This window comes from Callospermophilus lateralis, chromosome 13 (assembly GCF_048772815.1).
Source record: "Callospermophilus lateralis isolate mCalLat2 chromosome 13, mCalLat2.hap1, whole genome shotgun sequence".
NCBI lineage: Eukaryota > Metazoa > Chordata > Mammalia > Rodentia > Sciuridae > Callospermophilus > Callospermophilus lateralis.
The window spans coordinates 52,141,217-52,160,692 of record NC_135317.1 but is presented as its reverse complement, the minus strand read 5'-3'; the positions used below and the strand labels follow the sequence as shown (position 1 = coordinate 52,160,692).

Below are 19,476 nucleotides of genomic sequence, written 5' to 3'. Positions count from 1 at the left end.
GTTCACGTAGGAAAAAGCCCATTCAATATGCTCATTTAGTCTCTCATTTATACCTCTAAATACTTGTACTTAATGGTGGGGTACAAAGAGAAGTCGGGAAACTTCCTTTGAAATTTTGACTGATGCATTTCTCTTTCAGAACTACAGAGTACAAAATGTTTTAGCTTTACTTCAGCGTTTTCCCCTGCAGTCTGGGTGTCTCAGCAAAGCTCTTGGCTTAATGAAATCAGTAGAAATGATATTGTGATGAAGTTCTGGCAAATATAGCTACAAGTAAATTGAATTAAATTCCATGGTTGCTTAAAACATCAGAGAAATCGAAAGGTTTCAAGGCAATGATTTTGTTTTCATCAATATGTGGGAGCCCTGTCTGGTGAGGCCCCCTTGAATAATTAGTAACTCTTTGAGGAAGATATGCCTGCCTAGTGGGTTCCCTCTTTCCTTCTACCAAGGGTGCGGGGGGCAGGGACCATTTAACCTCCGCAGGGTTTGAGATACATCACCAGCACAGAAGTGACATGTAAGCTATCCTAAAGGAAAGGCTAATTATGAATTCCTGGAAAAAAGAGCTCCTGTTGGAGTTCAATTGAGCCTTTCATCTCGAGAGCTTACCGACAACAGTGAACTGGAGTGTCACATCTATAGGCAGGAAGACAGTTTCATAAACAGATTTACTCAGATGCATGGAAGGGAGAAATTCCTTTAATATAAGCTGAAGAATTTGTGCATTAAATGGGACAGACAGAATCAGAGTGTTTTAGCCTACAACACGCTGAGCCCTTCAGTCCCGCTATTTCTGGTGTAGCTTATTTTTGCACGAAATGTTAAGACAAAAAAGAAAAAAAAATCATTTCAAATATCTCAAGGCTGAATCTTAAGTTAATTAAATGTTCACTTTTGCTTTAGGTCTCTTAGAAAAATCAAAATCAAATGTATGCCTTTAACAAAACTGCAGCATATCCCCATTTTTGAAAGCTTTCTATATTAGCAATATGAAGATAAGTAAGGTCAGATAGATATCTTTCTTCAAAGAGTTCACATGTTAGAGAAAGCTTTGTTTTCCCTACTAAGTATACTAGTAACTCATGAAAGATTCCATAATACAGGAATAAAAAAAGAATTTTTTCCTTCATCTCCTTCTCCTCCTGCTCCTCTTTCTCCTCCTCTTTTTCGCTTTTTCCTCCTCTTTCTCTTCACTGTCCCCCTATTCCACCTTATCCCTCTTCCCCATCCCCTCAAATTTTTTTTTTTTCAATCTTGAAACACATTGCATTAAATTGTCCAGGCTGGAACTCAGGATCCTCTTACCTTAGTCTCCCAAGTTACTGGGATTCCAGGCCTGTGCCATCACGTCCAGCTAAAAAAGATTTTGAACACATCGCACCATAAATATTCTCAAAGCTACTTTGCAAAGGACAACTGTTTTACTTTTATCACACGTAGTGAATTAGTTTACATAGAATACAAGATTAGTTTTGCAAAGAGTACTCTATTTGGTTCAATTCTTTGTTCTTTTAAAGAACTTCAAGAGGCAAATTCATCAAGAAAATATGAGAGCAAAGACATTTTCATTTTGCCAGAAATGAATGCAATCTCATTTCCCATTTCTTCTAAATATAACTTTTGCATGGTTTACATAGTTCTTAGTTCTTTCTTACATGCATAAATATTTCTCCTGGAATTTCTTCTAATCAAATGCCATATCTTTCCGGGGCCAACATAAATTCAGTCTTCTACAAGAAATCTAAGGTAGAACCCATAGGCATCTCGGTCTACTCAGTACTTGACAAATTCTAATAAGAATTTGGCACTTAACTATAGCTTTTTTTGGCATCTGGATTATAAAAAGGGCCTGTGGTTTCCTAATACAGTAAAGGGAAGACTATTATGAGGATAAGATGAGGATGCATTTTGGTAAGCATTTAATTAGCACTGTTTCATTAATCCTCACCCCTTATAAGATGTATACTGTTACGATTATCTCTATTTTATGGATGGGAAAAATGAGTCTCAGAGTGATTAACTTACTTAGCTTGTAAGTATCCCAGCCAAGATTAAACTCAGGTCAGTTCTACGGTCTCATTGGCTTAGTGCATGCTCTTTATCATTCTCTCATTTTCATTGTAATTAAAATATGCTGACATTGGACAGCAAATGCATTTGTAGAAGGTCCTATTTAATTTCCTCCCCTAAGGAAATGTGTCTCTGACAGAGGCTTGACTCTAACTTGGTGAGGAAACCTACCCACTTTTACACACTAATGATTATTTCTAGGTGTTGAGAGCCACAACCAAGTCAAGATGGTGCCTTGCATTTTGCCAGAAGGAGTGGTTTGTGAGGTAACGCCAGCGAGCCATTAAGATGATGATAATTGTTAAGCTGTGTATAATTATTAAGATAATGACTGATTGCTGTAACTGGATGATGCTAAATTGAAACAAGCTGTGTATTCAGTTGTGTATATAAACCTCTACTGTCCGACAATAAGGCGGCTCCTGCTACCTCAGGTGCCCGCTGCTTTTGAGTTCTCGTGGAGTTCTCGTGGAGTTCCCATTGGATTCCCGTGGCGTTCGTGTGGGTTCTGGAATAAAGTAGTTCCTATTTGAATCTACAAGTGGCTCGTGACCTCCCGGTTATTTGTGCCCAGCCAGACTGCAGCATCTAGGCATCATCAATAGTTTTGTAGCTAGAAGAAATCTTTTAGATTACCTGCTTCTAGCCTTTTCTTTAAAGATCAGATTCTGACCAAGCCTCAATGAGCCAAGGCATGGCAGTCGTCCTCTCCACAGTCCAGTGTTGAGTTATCTCATGTTCATGGCCTGAGAAACCAGCTTATGAGAATGAAAATGCAAAATACCTCGTTACCACACAGGGCTGGTATCTTATAGATACATATCAATGCAGTCTGTCTTCCATACCTGTGGTTTCAATATCCATGGGTTCAACCAACTGTTGATCAAGACTATTCTAATAAAATCCATCATAATTGAGTATGTACAGACCATTCCTTGCCATTATTTCCTAAACAAACACGGTGTATCAACTATATACATAATATTTACATTTTATTGGGTTATTAGGTATTATAAGTAACTAGAGATGACTTAAAGTGTACAGGACTGTGTTTGTAAGTTGTATGCAAATATTGGTTCATTTTATATAAGGGACTTCACCATCTGTGGATCTTTATGTCTTCAGCAAGACCTGCAGCCAAGCCCCCAGAGACACCAAGGAACAATTGTATGTGTGTATAATGTGTGTGTGTGTGTGTGTGTGTGTGTGTAGTATATATCTGTGTGTACACACATTACATATATATATATCTTCTCTTGGAATGCTTGAAATATCTAAGGGTTTTTTTTTTTTTTTTTGGCTTTAACTGAAAATTTCCAGGGATTTGATACTTATTGGATTTGTTTTTTACAGTTTCACATTCCTCTTGCTGTCTTGTCTGCTCTATAAGTTTGACTGCTTTCTCTCTCACACAATTGCGAATGGTGAGAAAGCAGATAATCAAACATGTTAAGGCCATAAGTAGTATAAAAATTAATAGACCCTGAGTGAATGTGTGATGCACTTTTAGTGGATAGGATGGATTTGTTTTTTTATACATGGACTTTGTGACTGATTTTTGTTTTTAGAAAGTATATATTATTTTTGTATTTGTCTTTGCTTTTGGTTTTTGTTGCTGTTGTTTTGTTTGTTTGTTTTTGCTTATTTTAGGTCATGGCAAGTTTCATGGATAAATCACATCTGAACAAATATAGAAGCAGTTGAATCCATTTCCATGATCACATTTTCAGTTGAGAACACAAATTCTATTTTTACATTAGAGATTTTTTTTTCCTACTGTAGATATTTTGACTCAGAAAAAAAAAAATGGTAGGTTTTGAAATACAACCACAGAAGTCACTTTCTGTTCCCTGCCTCCTGGTCTTGATTCATTGGTATCCAATGAACTGAGAGGTGATATGACTTTAGAGAGAAAGCACCTCTACCCATTGCTGTGCTCTTTAATTCAACCCCTAAGCAGAGGTGATTGTTGCCACAGCCCTGGGCGCTGAGGTGATTAAAGTGGGAGCCAGCAAGGTCTCCATATCTGTCTAATCCGGCCTGGTTTAAACCATTAAGCAGATAATACAGGGCTTAGGGCCTGATACCAAGCAAGGCAAAGCAGCTTATTCTTTATTTCAGAATATTGTGTCAGGTGAATCAAGGGCAAATAGTAAAAGCACAAAGAGTCATGATAGAATATCTATTTCCATATTTCTATACATAGATATCTTTATTACACAAGAAGTGGGTCATTTGATCTTCATTGGGGCTTTGAGAAGCCTGATAAGAAACACCTTCTTTTCCTTCTTGAATTCTGAACAGAGAACCACAACCAAAGAGAAAGGCACATATAAGTATCACCAAATCACCTTGATTACTGGAAAAGCTTTTGTTAAAGTGCACAAATAACCTTTAATTTTGAAACCTGAATACAATTGCTGGTGCCCCAGAGCCGGCAGCTGTCTATCAGCAGAGTTGGATGTGGACTTCCAGCCAAGAGAAAAGGAGTGGGCCTGACCACCTGCTGATCTCTCCTTCCCTGCTCATTCTTGACCATCTGATAAGTCACCCAGCACCCCTGGAGTAAGTTAGGAGGCAGAAGGAAAATGAGGCTTCATGCTAATGATGTTCCCTCCACATGCAAAGAAACATGGAAATGGAGAATGCACATTCCCACATGTCAGGGTAAATACAGACATTCTAAGTCCAATATCTATTATCATAACTATGTACTAGGCTTTATATATATTATATCATTTAACCATAAAATAGTTTACCCCACTATAACTCCAACCCAGATCCACAAAGCACATTGTGAAGAAGTTATTTTAAAGTAGTAGTATCACCATTATATAGATGAGGAAACTGAATCTTGAGAAGTTAGAAGAAGTTTTGCTCAAAGTTACATGGATAATAATTAGAAGAGTTTAGAGTCAAATACAGACTCATTTTATGTTAAAACTGTATCCCATATGAAAAAATGTTCAACATCTCTAGTAATTAAAGAAATGCAAATCAAATCTACTCTAAGATTTCATCTTAAGCCAGTCACAAAGGCAGTTATCAAGAATCCAGACAACAATAAATGTTGGCGAAAATGTGGGGGGAAAGGCACACTCATACATTGCTGGTGAGACTACAAATTGATGCAACCACTCTGGAAAGCAGTATAGAGATTACTTAGAAAACTTGGAATGGAACCACCATTTGACCCAGTTATCCCACTCCTAGACCTATACACAAAGGACTTAAAATCAGCATATTACAGCAATGTAGCCACATCAGTGTTTATAGCAGCTCAATTCACAATAACTAATCTGTGAAACAAACCTCGATGCCCTTCAGTAGATGAATGGATAAAGAAACCGTGGTATATATATACACGATGGACTATTACTCAGCATTAAAAGAAAACAAAATTATGGATTTTAAGGTAAACAGATGGAGTTGAAGAATATCATGCTAAGCAAAGTAAGCCAATCCCCCAAAACCAAAGGCTAAATGTTCTCTCTGATAAGTGGATGCTGATCCATAATGGAGTAGAGCATGGGAAAAATAGAGGAACTTTGATTGAGCAAAGGGGAGGGAAAAAGGGAAGGGAGTATGGGGGAAGGAAAGATGATGGAATATGAGGAACATTATTACCCTAGGTACATATATGACTGCACATTTGGTGTGATGCTACATCATGTACAATCAGAGAAATGAAAAGTTGTGCTGCAATTGTGTACAATGAATCAAAATGCATTCTGCTGTCATATATACCTAAGTAAAATAAATTAATTAATTTAAAAAACTGCATCCTCAATTGTTCTCATAGTAATAAATCTAATGATCCTTTTCCAAGCAAATTAGATTTCTGAGTTGAAAATCATTCTGAAGCTGTGTTGATGGGAATTTGATAATTCATTGTTGTGAAATTTAGACTTTGAATTTTTAACCTTTTGACTTTGAAATTTTATACTTACAGAAAGGAAACAAAAACCACACAGAGATTTCCCACAGGTCCTTTATTCAATTCCCTAATGTTAGTGTCTTATATAACCAGGACATAATTATCAAAATGGGAAATTGACACTATTACAGTGCTACTAACTAAACACCAAGCTTTACTCAAATTTCACCTTGATTTTTGTTTCACCTTGATTATGGGGTTTTTTTAAGGACAGGAATGAATTATATTCATTTTGATGTCCTGAGAAAACATCAGTAAATCTGACCTAGAGTAAGTGCTCACTACTAATTGTGGAATGAGTGGATAAATAGATTTAAGTGCTATACTCCAACATGAATATTTTTGTGTGTATTGTGTCTCACAGGTACAGAAACACATGAGAAAAGTGTGAGACTTTGATCTGAATGCATCTTACTTAGAACTAAATTCTGCAATAGATTGTAAAGGATAGCCTTTTAGAACTGTGAAAAATTTTCAAAGCAAAAGCACATATACTAACAAGTTTGAAAGGAAGATGCAGTAGAATCCACTAACTGGGTAGGAGGCTATACTATGGCTTTCATTTTATTTTGTGTGGATGTGTGTGTGTGCCCATGCATGGTATATATGTGCATGATTCATCTCGTACCAGTTATTGCCTAGGCAAGAGAAACAGCAGTTACTGTTAATCTGTCCTAGATTTCCAGGCAGGTTGCTGAACTTTAGTGTTAAACTAAATCATGGAAACACTTGCTTGCAGAGGAATCCAAGCAGATACTTGTGAGGCTTCTATTTTCTTTTATTTCAGTAGAGATAACATTAATAAAGTGTGAATTGGCTGTGACAGTGGTTTCTGACTTACAAATGAAATACTGTTTTCTCTCAGCTTTTATAACCAAAGAATGTGAAGCCAGAAGAAAGGCAACATTCAAAGCATAACATTCTTTTTAGAAGTTTCATGGACCCCCAAATGGCCCATTTTCCTTTTTATTTTCTCTATCTCCTATTAACCAAACTTAAAATATTAATGAGACAAAAATCAAGAAAGGTGAGAAAATGGCAGTATTCTTAGTTGGGCAAAACTGGTGTATGAAATTGATGTGAGAATTGATTTTTTCTCAAAAAGTTCAACTTTCTGAAGGTTTTTATTATTTTATTGTTGTTGTTTAGATGGAAGATGTCATAGCCCGCATGCAAGATGAAAAAAATGGAATTCCTATCCGTACGGTCAAAAGCTTTCTTTCCAAGATACCCAGTGTCTTCTCTGGTAAGTTTGCATTCAGCATAGCTCTATCTTACACAGCACCTTTTATATAATTGTTCTATAAATTCTGTTCCAAACCATTCATTTTTTTCTCTGTAGCTCATTATTCAATAACTACTTATAAAATACCCATAGCATGTTCATCATCGTGTCAGACATCTAAAATCAGAAATATGAAGCCAAAAAACATGACCTGACTTTGTTAGTTTGTAAAGTCAGAGTGAACGTGAAATAACAGAGGGGAAAAAAACAATTTTAAAATAGGTGTATAAAATGATGTCACATAGATTATGTGTGGAAGGTAAAAAAGAAAAAAATCAACAAGTCAGGAAAGAATTCCTGAAGCACAGTGGTGCCCTGAATTTGACAGGTAAGGGGGAATCATCACTATGGAATGGTCACCACCAGCTCTGCTTGCACTGGCAGTGACTAAATGACACAGAGCAGGGAGGCAAGACAGGGAAAAGTAGAGTTGAATCAAATTGTGAAGAGCTCTGAAAGTCAATCAAAATAATTTAATTCAGCTATCTGAGGAACTATGGAGACATTTAAAACTTTTGCACTGAAACTTGTGATGAGCATGCATAGGACTAATTGACATTCAATAAGCACTAGAGTCATTATGGTAAGCCTCTTGCAGGAATAAATAGTTTGGACACCAAGGTTCTGATATGCAGAGACTGAAGGACTAAAAAGACAAAAGCATGAGAATTTGATGAATGACTTGGCACTCAGGATAAAAGGAGAACATGGCCTAACATTTTTGCTTCTAATTGGATGTCTGAGAGATAAAGGAATCATTATAGGAAATAGGGAAACTATAGGTATGATTGGAAGAAGCTAGAGAAAAAATGGGATACAGAGGCCAACAGAAGCGTGGCCCAGCACAGTTTAGGGATAAGGTGAGGTCAAATTGACAAACCCTTGATGATAAGTGCCAAGAAGGACTGCAGATACTGAGCGTGAGTCAGGAAGGTGCTTGAGGAGATGTCAGTGTAAAGGTTGTGGGATGCTTCCCCGTGAACCAAGGTCAAGGGAGGACCATGATCAGTATGCTTCAGCCTTGAGAAGAGACTAAAAATCAGAACTAGAGTTTTGGAATTTGAAGGTGTTGTTGATCTGAAAGAAAGGAGGTAGAGTTGAGCTGGGGACCCAAAACAGAATGACATTTTGCTTTAATACAACATGTCCTCATTTTCCCCTCTTGTTCCAATACCCTGTATTTTCATATCTGTGGATTTATTCCAAATCTGCTTTCCTCACCATCCTACTTCCAGGCCATTCTGACTTAAATTTATTTTTAACTTGAATACTTAGTTCTGAGAACTCTTTGATGAAAACAATCTTAAGTTTTTTGTTTTCTTTGTACCTTCAAAAACTTTTTTCCCTTTATTATGGCAATTATTATTTTCTATTTTGCTTTAAAGTTATTTTGTATGTGTCTTATGTCTCAGGGAAAGCTTAAACTACCTGTAGTAGAGAGAATATTAAGTTTATATCTAAGCACAATATGAAAATATTTGCTCACACTTTATTGAGCCAATAAAAGGAATGAGCTTATCTTCTTCAGAAGTGGGTAGATAATGCATTACATTGCTTACCTGAGCTGAGAACCATGGTCAATTTACCCATTCATGACCTATCAAAAAACATTCCGATTCAGGAATTTTTATGACAGTGTACAGGTGAATCAACAATGAAAAAAGTTTGTTCATCATATTAAGTAAGCTTGGATTCATGCTTGAGTTATATATTCTATTTGAGTTTAAAGTTTTTGATTGAGTTCTTTGGATAACAATATATTAAAAACCTGGTGAATTCTTTATTGACAACATTAAGATCTTAACTAAAAAATAAGAGTGGGCATAAAGATTGAGAATAAACCTGAAAATCCCTTTTAATTGTTTTAATATTAATTGATTTAAAACAATAGTGACTGCTCTTACATAAAGATGGTGTCAATGACTTTTGTGTTAATATTAATATGTCCAACTTATTATCAAATTAAATTCTGATTCCATTTCCTAGTATATTTTTACATGTCTATGTAGTACTGGACCCAGGGCCTTGTGCCTGCTAGGTTTGGTTTGGAGAATAGGTCTCACTAAAGTGCCCAGCCTGGCCTTGAATTTGATCCTCTTGCCTCAGCTTCCCTAGTAGCCGAGCTTTTGGTTCACATTTAAATTAGATACCTTGCTATAGATGTAATTGTATATCTAGTATTATGTCTAGTATTTATCAACCTCTGCATAATAATATCTTCTAATTGTAGTTGCCTCAAGCCCCATCCACTTTTATCCAATTTTTTAGTTATTTTTAATAATTTTCCTCCCCAGATTTTAACTGTGGTCCCTAGGTATTGTTAATTCCTCTTTTTGTGGCTCAACTTGTTGCCTGCTACTTACTTTCTTGGCTCTTGCTTCTCCTTTCTCTCTCTGAGTCTTCCTCACATTCTTCTGCAGAGCTACTAATCAGATAGGAGATCTGCCAACTTCACCATCCTTAGTAGAGCCAAAGCCAACTGTGATGAAGGCCTGTGGTGTGTGAAATGAGGTAGGGCAATCCCTGCGGACAGGAGTTTATCCTTTCTATGAACTATTTCCACAAAGAAGAAAGGATTTCAAATATCATTCTTCCTACTCTTTCAGATTCATAATTTATGCTTTCTAAAAGTCTTTATGCTTCCAAGCATGGTTCATGGATCATTCATGTCAGTATCACCTGGAAATTTGTTAGAAGTACAATTTATGGGCCTAGTTCAGATGGTCTAAGCCAGAATCTCAATTTCAACCCTGAAGTTTAAGAAAGTTCACTCACAAAAGCCAGACCACAGAGCTGGAGTGAGCTCCAGAAAACACTTATATTTCACCCAGGCTCTAGGCACAGTGCCAAATTACATGTGTAGTTCTTCCTGTTCCCTTTCAAGGGTTCTGATCATCTTTCCATAATCTGGTCTCAGTCATGGCTCTCCACTTTATCTAATAGCTTTTTAAGTTTCATTTGGGGGAGGGAAGAAGGGCAAGAAGAAGAAGAATCAAATTCTTCCTATTTTCTTTACCACCAAGTTAAGAGCCTTGCAACCCCTAAGATTGATGGATGTCAACAGGTTTTGTGGAGAATGGGCACTTATCCAAATATATAGACAGCACCCATGCTTCATGTCATGATGGCAAAGATGTACTTTCAGCTACCTAAACCTGAAAATAGTCGAGAAAAAGGATGATATGATCCATTCCTCTGCTACATCTGGGATCCAAATCCAGAATCATGTCAATGAGTCTTATGACAAATATAAAATACCTAATAATAGGTTGGGTCTTACATCATATTAAGTGTGTTTTTTTCCCAGCAAAATATCTATGAATTCTAATTTTTGGTTTTAGAGTTTGGTTTTGAACACAACCTTCTGATTTCCGTGGTCTGAAAACCAGAAGAAAAATCCTTGAACAGATTTGTCACATTAGTCAGGAAGGGAGACATTCTTGGGTATATCCAATCATAGCATTGTTTTTTTCCCTAGGGAAAAAAAAAATCACAACATTGTTTTTCCCCCCTTCTCAGCTGGAGAAATAGCTTAGGCAATGCCATTGGTGGCATGTGACCTGATGTCGCCAAGCCAGGGCTTGAGATCAATTGTAGAGCTGACCAGAACTTGGCTCATCAGCTCTGTCTCCCTGAAATTCTGTTAATATTCCCAGAACTTCCATGAAGAGAGAGAGAGAGTGAAAGAGGTGATGCACACATGTGTACTTTCCCAGATTGAGGTAATATAATCTTAGAGGCTGGATAATGGTCATGTGCAGAGAGAATCAGAAGCCCATCTGCGGGTTGACAACAATACAACACATGAAGAAAGAAAAGTATAAGGAAAATCATCCTCACTTCCTAGTGACTTTAAAGTACTTACCCTAGTTCCACAGACCTATTCTCTGAATGAATAATGGGTTTCCTCGTCTCCTCCAATTCTCTACCACAGACCTTTTACTTTTTGTTTTACTGGGTACTGTACTTTCCTTTTGTATTTTATAAATTTCCCCATCTTAACATTCAAATTGTATCCGGAAGTGATCCCCCATGGCATATATATCAGACATAAAATCTTTATGATTGCAAAATAATACTAATGATAATGAAGTATATACAGAAAATTTTTATGAAAGGAGAATTCACATTTGGGGCAGGACCTAGTGTTGATTTGGTTACAGTGTGAATACGACAGATTCATTGGAGGGAGGAGGAATTTGTAGGATACAGATACAAACTCAAAGAGAAAACATTCAAATTCATTAGGACCAAGATGGAATCAGGGGATTGATATTTTAAAACTGATTTTAAAAATTATTGTTTCACATCATATTTAGGAGATATGTGAGGAATAAGCCCTGGTGAAGTGTCTGAGAAATGTGTTCAGGAGTGATTTTGCCAAAAATCTTCCCTATTCAAGTGTGCCTACATCTGGGCTTTCAATGGAAGTGCTCCATCACAATAAAAAGTGAAAGAGGAAGTTCAAATATTACTACATAAGATTTTCATAAATGTGCTCATGCAGTTTTTACACAATTAATTCTTTGAATTGGAAACAAATAACTGTAAGGCTAAAAATAGATTTGCACATTTTGCTGAGAATTTTCTCTAAATGAACCCCTAAGTCTTATTCTTGCAGGATAACTATTTTCCTAGAATTCATATCCTGCAACTTAGGGAGTTTATTTATCTTTTCATCTGAGAATCTTTGGTAAAGCAAGCTATGCCACTCAGATCAGCTGAAATTCTTTGTATTTAAACTCTGAATGTAAGCAGAAAAGAGATCCAAATCAAGGCAGATCACAAAAGTTTATGAATAAAAGAGGAAATGATTAATTTTACATTTTAAGGGTATTTGGTTCATTTTTGTAGTATTTTATAACTATTCTATTTATCTTGGCTTCATTCATATTTGAATGAATTAAAGCAGATAGCATAGGCCTTCAGTTGTTTAGGAAGATGTTGCAATAGTGCTTTTTTGTACTTTATTTCTAGGTAATATATTACATTATAATAAGAGCGAGCATTATTTGGATGTATATTTTTTTATTAGTGTTCATGTTGCTCTTTAGAATTAGAATTGAAGGATGTTATACCATATAATTGTCTTTAAATCCTGATAAGAGAAATAATTGCATTTTTGATGTTTCAGTATTTCAGTAGGGTTTGAATGAGCCCTTGAGCTTTTACTTTTTTAAATAAAAATGATTTATTATTTCCAGGGCATCTTTGTAGGAAACTATTAGTTAATAATTTGGAAACCTATTATGCAATCGGTATCTTTAAATACATTAGTTTTTTATGTAGCAATTTTTCAAAGTAATTTTTATTTAATCTCTCTTCATAGAGAAGGAAATGGATAGTTCAAGCTTTTGGCCCCATTTTGCAGAGTTTACTAATATTAAACCACAATAGGTCCAATTCAAACTTTTGCTCCCTTTTTTACTACCACCATGGGAGGTCTTTTGCATGGTATTATATATTCATGACAGAAAAACACACATCGGTATCTGTAGGCTTCTAAGTACCAGGGATTCTTACAGTTGTCTTCCAGTATTTCCAGATGGAATCCCTTTGGAGTAATTGACCTCTTTTTAGACCTCAGCTTTTGTTTGCTCAGAAGATCAGCATGACCTTGTATAAACCTCTGCAATTTCTTTACCTCTAAAATTTGGAGATTAGGCCTAATGATCTCCAAGTTTTTTTTCCACACAAATTCATAATTCAGAGAAACCACTGAAGGGTAAGGAACAGACAACAGGTTAATAGAAGAAGAGAATGCAGTGGACTAGACCATCGGGGAGGTAACTGAAGCAGCAGCACATAAATGAAGAATCTCACTTTCTTTTCTTTCCCAAGGCAATATCACCCACGTCCATGGCTTTAATGACAAATATTATGCACTCCTCTGAATGTACATCTCTAGTTTATACCTTTTCTCAGAATTCTAACAAATACAACTTTTTACGCAACATTTCCACTTGGATAGGTCAAAGGTACCTCAAATTCCATGTGTCCAAATGTGATTTTTCATCTTACTCTTGGTCCCTTCCCTGTTCTGTCTCAGTAAAGTCTGCATGTGCCAGGAATGCTGGAGTGACCTTGATTCTACAGCCTCCTCTTCTCAAATCTATTCCATCTACAAGTGCCATCATATTTTTTCTAAGTAGCCATCAAATACCTTGGCTTATGACTGTCTACTCTTGTCGGGCTCTTGTTCAAAATATCATCTCCATTCTCTGAAGTATGGGAATGAGTACTAGCTAGTCTCTTCCACTCATTCTCTCCTTATGTCCAGAGATTTTTTTTCATTGATATTTCAAGCTGCATACCTGATCAATTAAAATCCTTCTCTCATTTTAGAATGAAACTCAAAATCTTCAAGATCCCTTAGAGAAAGAAAAACTTTTCCTCTACCTTCTTATAATTTGTATTGACTACAAATTAAAGTAGAAAAGGTAGGTTAACAGGAGAAAAAAATATGTATTTTATTTGATGTTAATATTCTTTCATGTCACAAAGTAGAAAACCCAAAGAAATGATTAGATTGGAGATTTATAGAGCCTTTTAACAAAGGAAGCGAAAGTGTGGAGAAGTGACTAGAATAAGGTAAAAGATTTGGATTTCTAAGGGCAGTAAATTTGAGGAAAATGAGTAGGAACTCTAATGGGAGAAACTGATGATGGTAACAGTTATTTTAATAAAGTTTGTTTATTTAACTCATCTTGGTGTAGATTCTATCTCCAGAAATAAGAATAATCTTGGTAACAGGAGGCACATTTCTCACAGGAAATTTATTTCCTATCTTTAGATAGAAAGAAGGGGGGCGGGGGGAGGGCAAAGAGTCCTTCCTGCATCTTCTGTTTCTCAGTTTACTTCAATTCAGAAAATCAGTGTACCCAAATGATGTATTTTGGGGTGGTGTGTGCCAATGCCCTTCACCCCTGAACAGGAAATTGGTTCAGACCCCCACCTGCTTCTCAGACCTCCTCTCAGTTTAAACCATAGAAGTCATTATGTTCCTGCCTTTACGATGTTTTCTCTTGCATTTGGAGTTTCCCACCCTCATACAACCATATTGTTTTCTTTTGAATATTTTATTCCATTTCATAATCATGAACTCTTTAATTGTAATATTAATTAATGCCTGTTTTCCTGACAGTAGTATAAACAACAAGAAGGTTCCATATGATCACTCTGGTGAGCCCAGCATCCAAACCAGAATGTGACATTGGAGGTGTTCAATTGAATAAATAACTTCTCTGAAAATTTTTCACACTATACATAAAAAATGAGGACATTAATTCATTAATTCAACCAATGGTTTTCTTTGACATAGATGTTTAGAGCAGGCTACACCTAAGGATTGTACAATCTTATAGTAAATTAAAGATGCTTCAGGTGTTCTCTGTGTGGTGAGCATTTTGTCAGGTCTGGAGAGAAAGAAAGAGGGGAACTCTGCCCTTGAGGAGGGTCACTCTCTAGCCACCAGAGAGAAAATAAATAAAGTGAGATCATTTTCCATAATTGAGGTAAAACCACAGTGCTGCAGCAGTGGGTGGAAACTCACAGAGTCTTCTGGGGTCCAAGATGATTCAAGGTGACCTCTGGACCTCATTGTCCATGTAAGATTTAGCCAGACATAATTACGTGAACATAATATTTGAAATCAAGAAGTAGATAAGATTCCCCTTGAAGTTCTCTATAGAATGAGAAAATTGGAGACAGACAGGTGGCACCTCTGTGGAGCAGGAACACATAGGGCAGAGCAGAAGCCATGATTCCTCTGTGCTTGCCATTAAGTCCTAGATAGCAGAATTGTTTGACTTGGTTCACTTGGAGCCGCAGGATGACAGCCTTAAGAGAAGATGTTCTGGGGACTTATAAGGACCTCCTGTAAGTGTCCAGGAACCACAGCATGCTGTCTTGAGATCAAGCACTCAGGGTACAAAGGGTATCATGGTTTTTGAGTATTGATAAAGAGAACCAGTTTTTGAGTATTGATAAAGAGAACCATTCATGGAGTCCAAACTTTCCTCTACTTTATTCAAAATGGGTCATGATCTTTGCACTGAGACCATGTTCATAATGTATACACTTAAAGTCCTTGACCAGATCACAGGGAATATCTCTAGAAACACCCGCTACCATCATCCCACCCCCTCTAAATTAACCCAGCTGAAATTGAAATGTGTTTATTGACTGGGTGCTCCATTATGTTCTCATGTTCTTGACGTTCAATAAATCTATTATTCTAGCATGGAGAAAATAATGTTTCACCAGTTGGAAGAGTTCTACTTCCTTCCGTGATTGACTAGGAAGTTACTGTGCTTCCAGTGTTAGCCACAGCAGGAAACAAACCAGAGTTCTCTTCTCAGTTACTTGTAAATGGCGTAGGTTTTCATTAAACTTGAATTTGACCATGCTTGTGAAGCTGCCCACTGAGATCATAAAGGTCTGTAGGACTGCCTGTTGACAGTAACAAATAAAAAGGCCCTCATTAAACCAGGTCACTGAACATGTCTGAGAGTGAGTGAACTCACTGAAAGTTACTGAATGAATTCTCAGGAGCCCAAAAGACAGGTGACCTGCTCCAAATCACCACGCACTATAAATAGGGAAGAAAATGGTCAAAAAATATATATATAAAATAGGGAGTTCTAGAAGCTATTTCTGTGTTTCATTTGTTTCTGCACCCACTCACCCCCACTTTTTTTGTTTCAAGAATGTTCCCCATCACAGACATGTTCATAATTAAGGAGCAGGGTTGCTTTTCCACTTTTCCATTTCAACTTTTATTTATTATCTCAATTGGTCACATTTAACATGTCCGTCTTATAGATGGACTATCACTAATTGGCAAGAAAAAAATCTGGTAAGCAGAATTTTCTAATATTCTATAAAGGGGTGTGGCTTTGCTCAAATCATTTTTTTTTTAAACCTCCTGCTGGAAATTTGACCTAAGGACTTAGCACACAATTTTCCATTAAGTTACTACTTCCCTCCCCCAGGTCTTTATATTCAGAGAAGCATCTTTAATTCTCTTAAGCCCATTTCAACAATTTTTTTCCCCTCTCACTGTTCTGTTCCTTCTTTCAGCAAGTTTGGTAATAAAACCCTAACTAGCAACATTTTGACTTACTACAATTGTGTAAAAGTAGAAGCTGTTATATTTCATATTATTGGATATGAAATAATTAGTCACATTTTTATTCCAATCCTCTAACAGTGTACACAGTTTTCTTTGATGACTTGTTTTCAGCCATGTATACTAAACAGGGTAAGAATATGAGCTTAAAAATGAAGTTGGCTTTAAATGTAGCAATTTAAATAGATTCTATTTCTTATGCTCTTACTCTTCTCAGGATTATATGAATATTTATCAGTGTCACGGAGAGATGATTAATGTAGGCTTAAACTTGTCATATGGGCAGCTGTACAGGTAAGCAACAGAAGGAGCAAACAGTAAAAACCTGTGCAAATTTTAAAATGGACATATTTTGCATTTGAATGGGTCAGTACCCCCTCCTCACCCCCATATTCGGGATGGAACTCAAGGCTTCCCACATTCTAGGCAAGCACTGTACCACTGAGCTACATGGCCAGCCCTCTTCCTTTGCACATTCTATGAAAGCACTTGTTTTAACCAACTTTTTCACTGCTTTGACTAAAAAAAACTAACTAGAACAAATTTAGGGGAGGAAAAGTTTATTTAGGGTTCCTAATTTCAGAGATCTTGATCCATAACAGCAGGCTCCATTCCTCAGGTATGAAAATCATGGAGGAAGAATGCGGCTGAGGAAAACAGCTCACATGATGACTAGAAGAGAGAGACTCCACTCACCAGACACAAAATATATACCCCAAAGGCACACCCACAATGACCCATCCCCCTCCAGCCACATCTTACCCAATTTCAGCTACCACCCAGTTAATCCCATCAAGGGTTTGATTTGCTGATTGAATTAATGCTCTCATAACCCAATCATTTCTCCTCTAAACCTTGTTACATTGTCTCACACATGAGCCCTTGGGGGACACAGTGCATCCAAACTGTAATACACTCTACTACTGAGCCCATCCCATTCTAAGAAGATTTTCTTTGACAAATTTTCTGTGCCTACCAGATACTGTATTACTATTCTTCAGGATCCTTCTAGCAAAGGCTCCAGAAACATTCAAGGAACTTCTAGTTCTCTCATCCCTGTGTGGGGATCTGACATGGTCCATACAATATCTGAGCACATAGCCATAATCCTTTGAAGAAGATTTCTGCTTGCTTAAAATTATAACTTCTCTTTTGGACTTTGTGGAAAGGGGATGTGGATATACTTTATTCAGCATTTTCCAAAACCATTAACAAATTTCTAAAAAAAAAAAAAAGGCCCTTATCCCTTATGTGATACTACCTGCAATTATTTTGGTATCTTTAAAGAGCAAAATAAAAGAAAGAAAACATAGTTAGTGCAGATATAAACAAACTACTTAAAGTTCAGGTATTCTCAACTAGTGTTGAATTTGGTCTTAATGAGCATTTCACTATTATCTTTATAGTAATCTAGAATCTTCAGATTTACAGATGATGTCAAATTGGACTAAAAAGTAGGGGAAAATTAACAGATGAGAATACTGGCATATGTGGAGGCCCAGAGAGTTATCAAGAGAGATCCTATTTAGCCATGAATAAACTACAGCTGTAATTCTAGTGGCTCTGGAGGCTGAGAGAGGAGGATGAAGAGTTCAAAGCCAGCCTCAGCAAAAGCAAGGCACTAAGCAACCCAGTGAGACCCTGTCTCTAAATAAAATACAAAGTAGGGCTGGGGATGTGGCTCAGTGGGCGAGTGCCCCTGAGTTCAATCCCAAGTACCATGCCCCCCACCCACCCCAAAAGTAATACATTTATAAGAAAAAAAAATACTATTGAGTTTCAGAAGAATAGGTTCAGCACTAATAGTGAAAACCATGAAAGGGACCAGGGTTTTATAGTCTAGCCCCAAAAGTGACTGCTTCAATGATGTGCTCCTCTGATCAACAAGATCACATGAGATCTTGGGTAAGGTAGATAGATGAGACAGAAACAGAAAGGTGACTTACCCATATTCAAAATATGAATACGGGCTTGTCTACCCTTAAGTTAAATTAGGACTATTGCATGCCATTTTTAAAATCCAATTTCAGGCAGACTTTACAGACCTTAAGAAGGGCATTCCTTGAAAAGGCCCTATTTGGATATAAAAGAGTATTATCATTTATATAACCGACAAGAAAAAATGGTATATTTGAACTTTTATCCTTATTTTTTGATGGTAACGTCACTAGAGAATTAGATATTTCTAAGTAATATATTAAAAAGTGAGCACTAAAAGAAAATATTTTTGTAGTATTACTATTTTTATTGATGACTATGTTACCATCTCCAGGGGCTTGGATTACACCAGTATTTGGACATTTTCTTTCTTATTAAACACCTAATCTGTTACAAGCCAAAGGAATTACTTATATTGGATGTACTCTGCCATTTGGCACAAGATTTTCTTAGTAGATATCCAGAAAGCATTTGTTAAATTCTTTTCTGTTATTGTTGTTTTTGGTACTGGAGATTGAACTCAGGGGCACTCAACCACTGAGCCACATCCCCAGCCCTATTGTGTATTTTATTTAGAGACAGGGTCTCACTGAGTTGCTTAGCACCTCACTTTTGCTGAGGCTTGCTTTGAACTCTCCATTCTCCTACCTCAGCCTCTGGAACCACTAGGATTACAGGTGTGCACCACAGTATCCAGCTTGTTAAATTCTTAATTGTGACTTTACTTAAATAATAATCATCCTGGTATTTTCAAGGTATCTCCTAGCCTTTACCATTCTTTTATATTTGTCTTTGAATCCTTACAACAAATAACTATACATAACAAATTGAAATCTTTTAGAGAGATAAAAGGCTTCCTAATTTTTTTAAACCTCATCATATGAACTTCATATGTTACATACCGATATTATATACCGAGTTTTGTCCTTAAATAAAAAATATTTTGACTTTGTTAAGTAATTTCTTTTTTATGATAATGCCAATACTTAGTGGATTGTACTATCTGGACTCTTTCTGAAAGAATAAAATAGTGAAAGTCAGAGGCAATCTTGTAAATTTGTTTTGGGAGATATAACTGATATCGACATACTAAATTTTCATTTTGTAGTATTT

At 36.5% G+C, this 19,476-nt stretch overlaps 1 protein-coding gene across 6 annotated transcripts in view; it reads left to right on the top strand.

The window, feature by feature from the left end:
* The window catches only part of Rgs7 (regulator of G protein signaling 7), a 438,832-nt gene that overhangs the window by 214,684 nt on the left and 204,672 nt on the right, over positions 1–19,476 (top strand). For all 6 annotated transcript variants that reach the window (XM_076872881.1, XM_076872884.1, XM_076872882.1 and 3 more), the window contains exon 2: positions 7,160–7,256. In XM_076872881.1, coding sequence (XP_076728996.1) covers positions 7,160–7,256 — 97 coding nt within the window. The remainder of the gene's footprint in view (positions 1–7,159; positions 7,257–19,476) is intronic.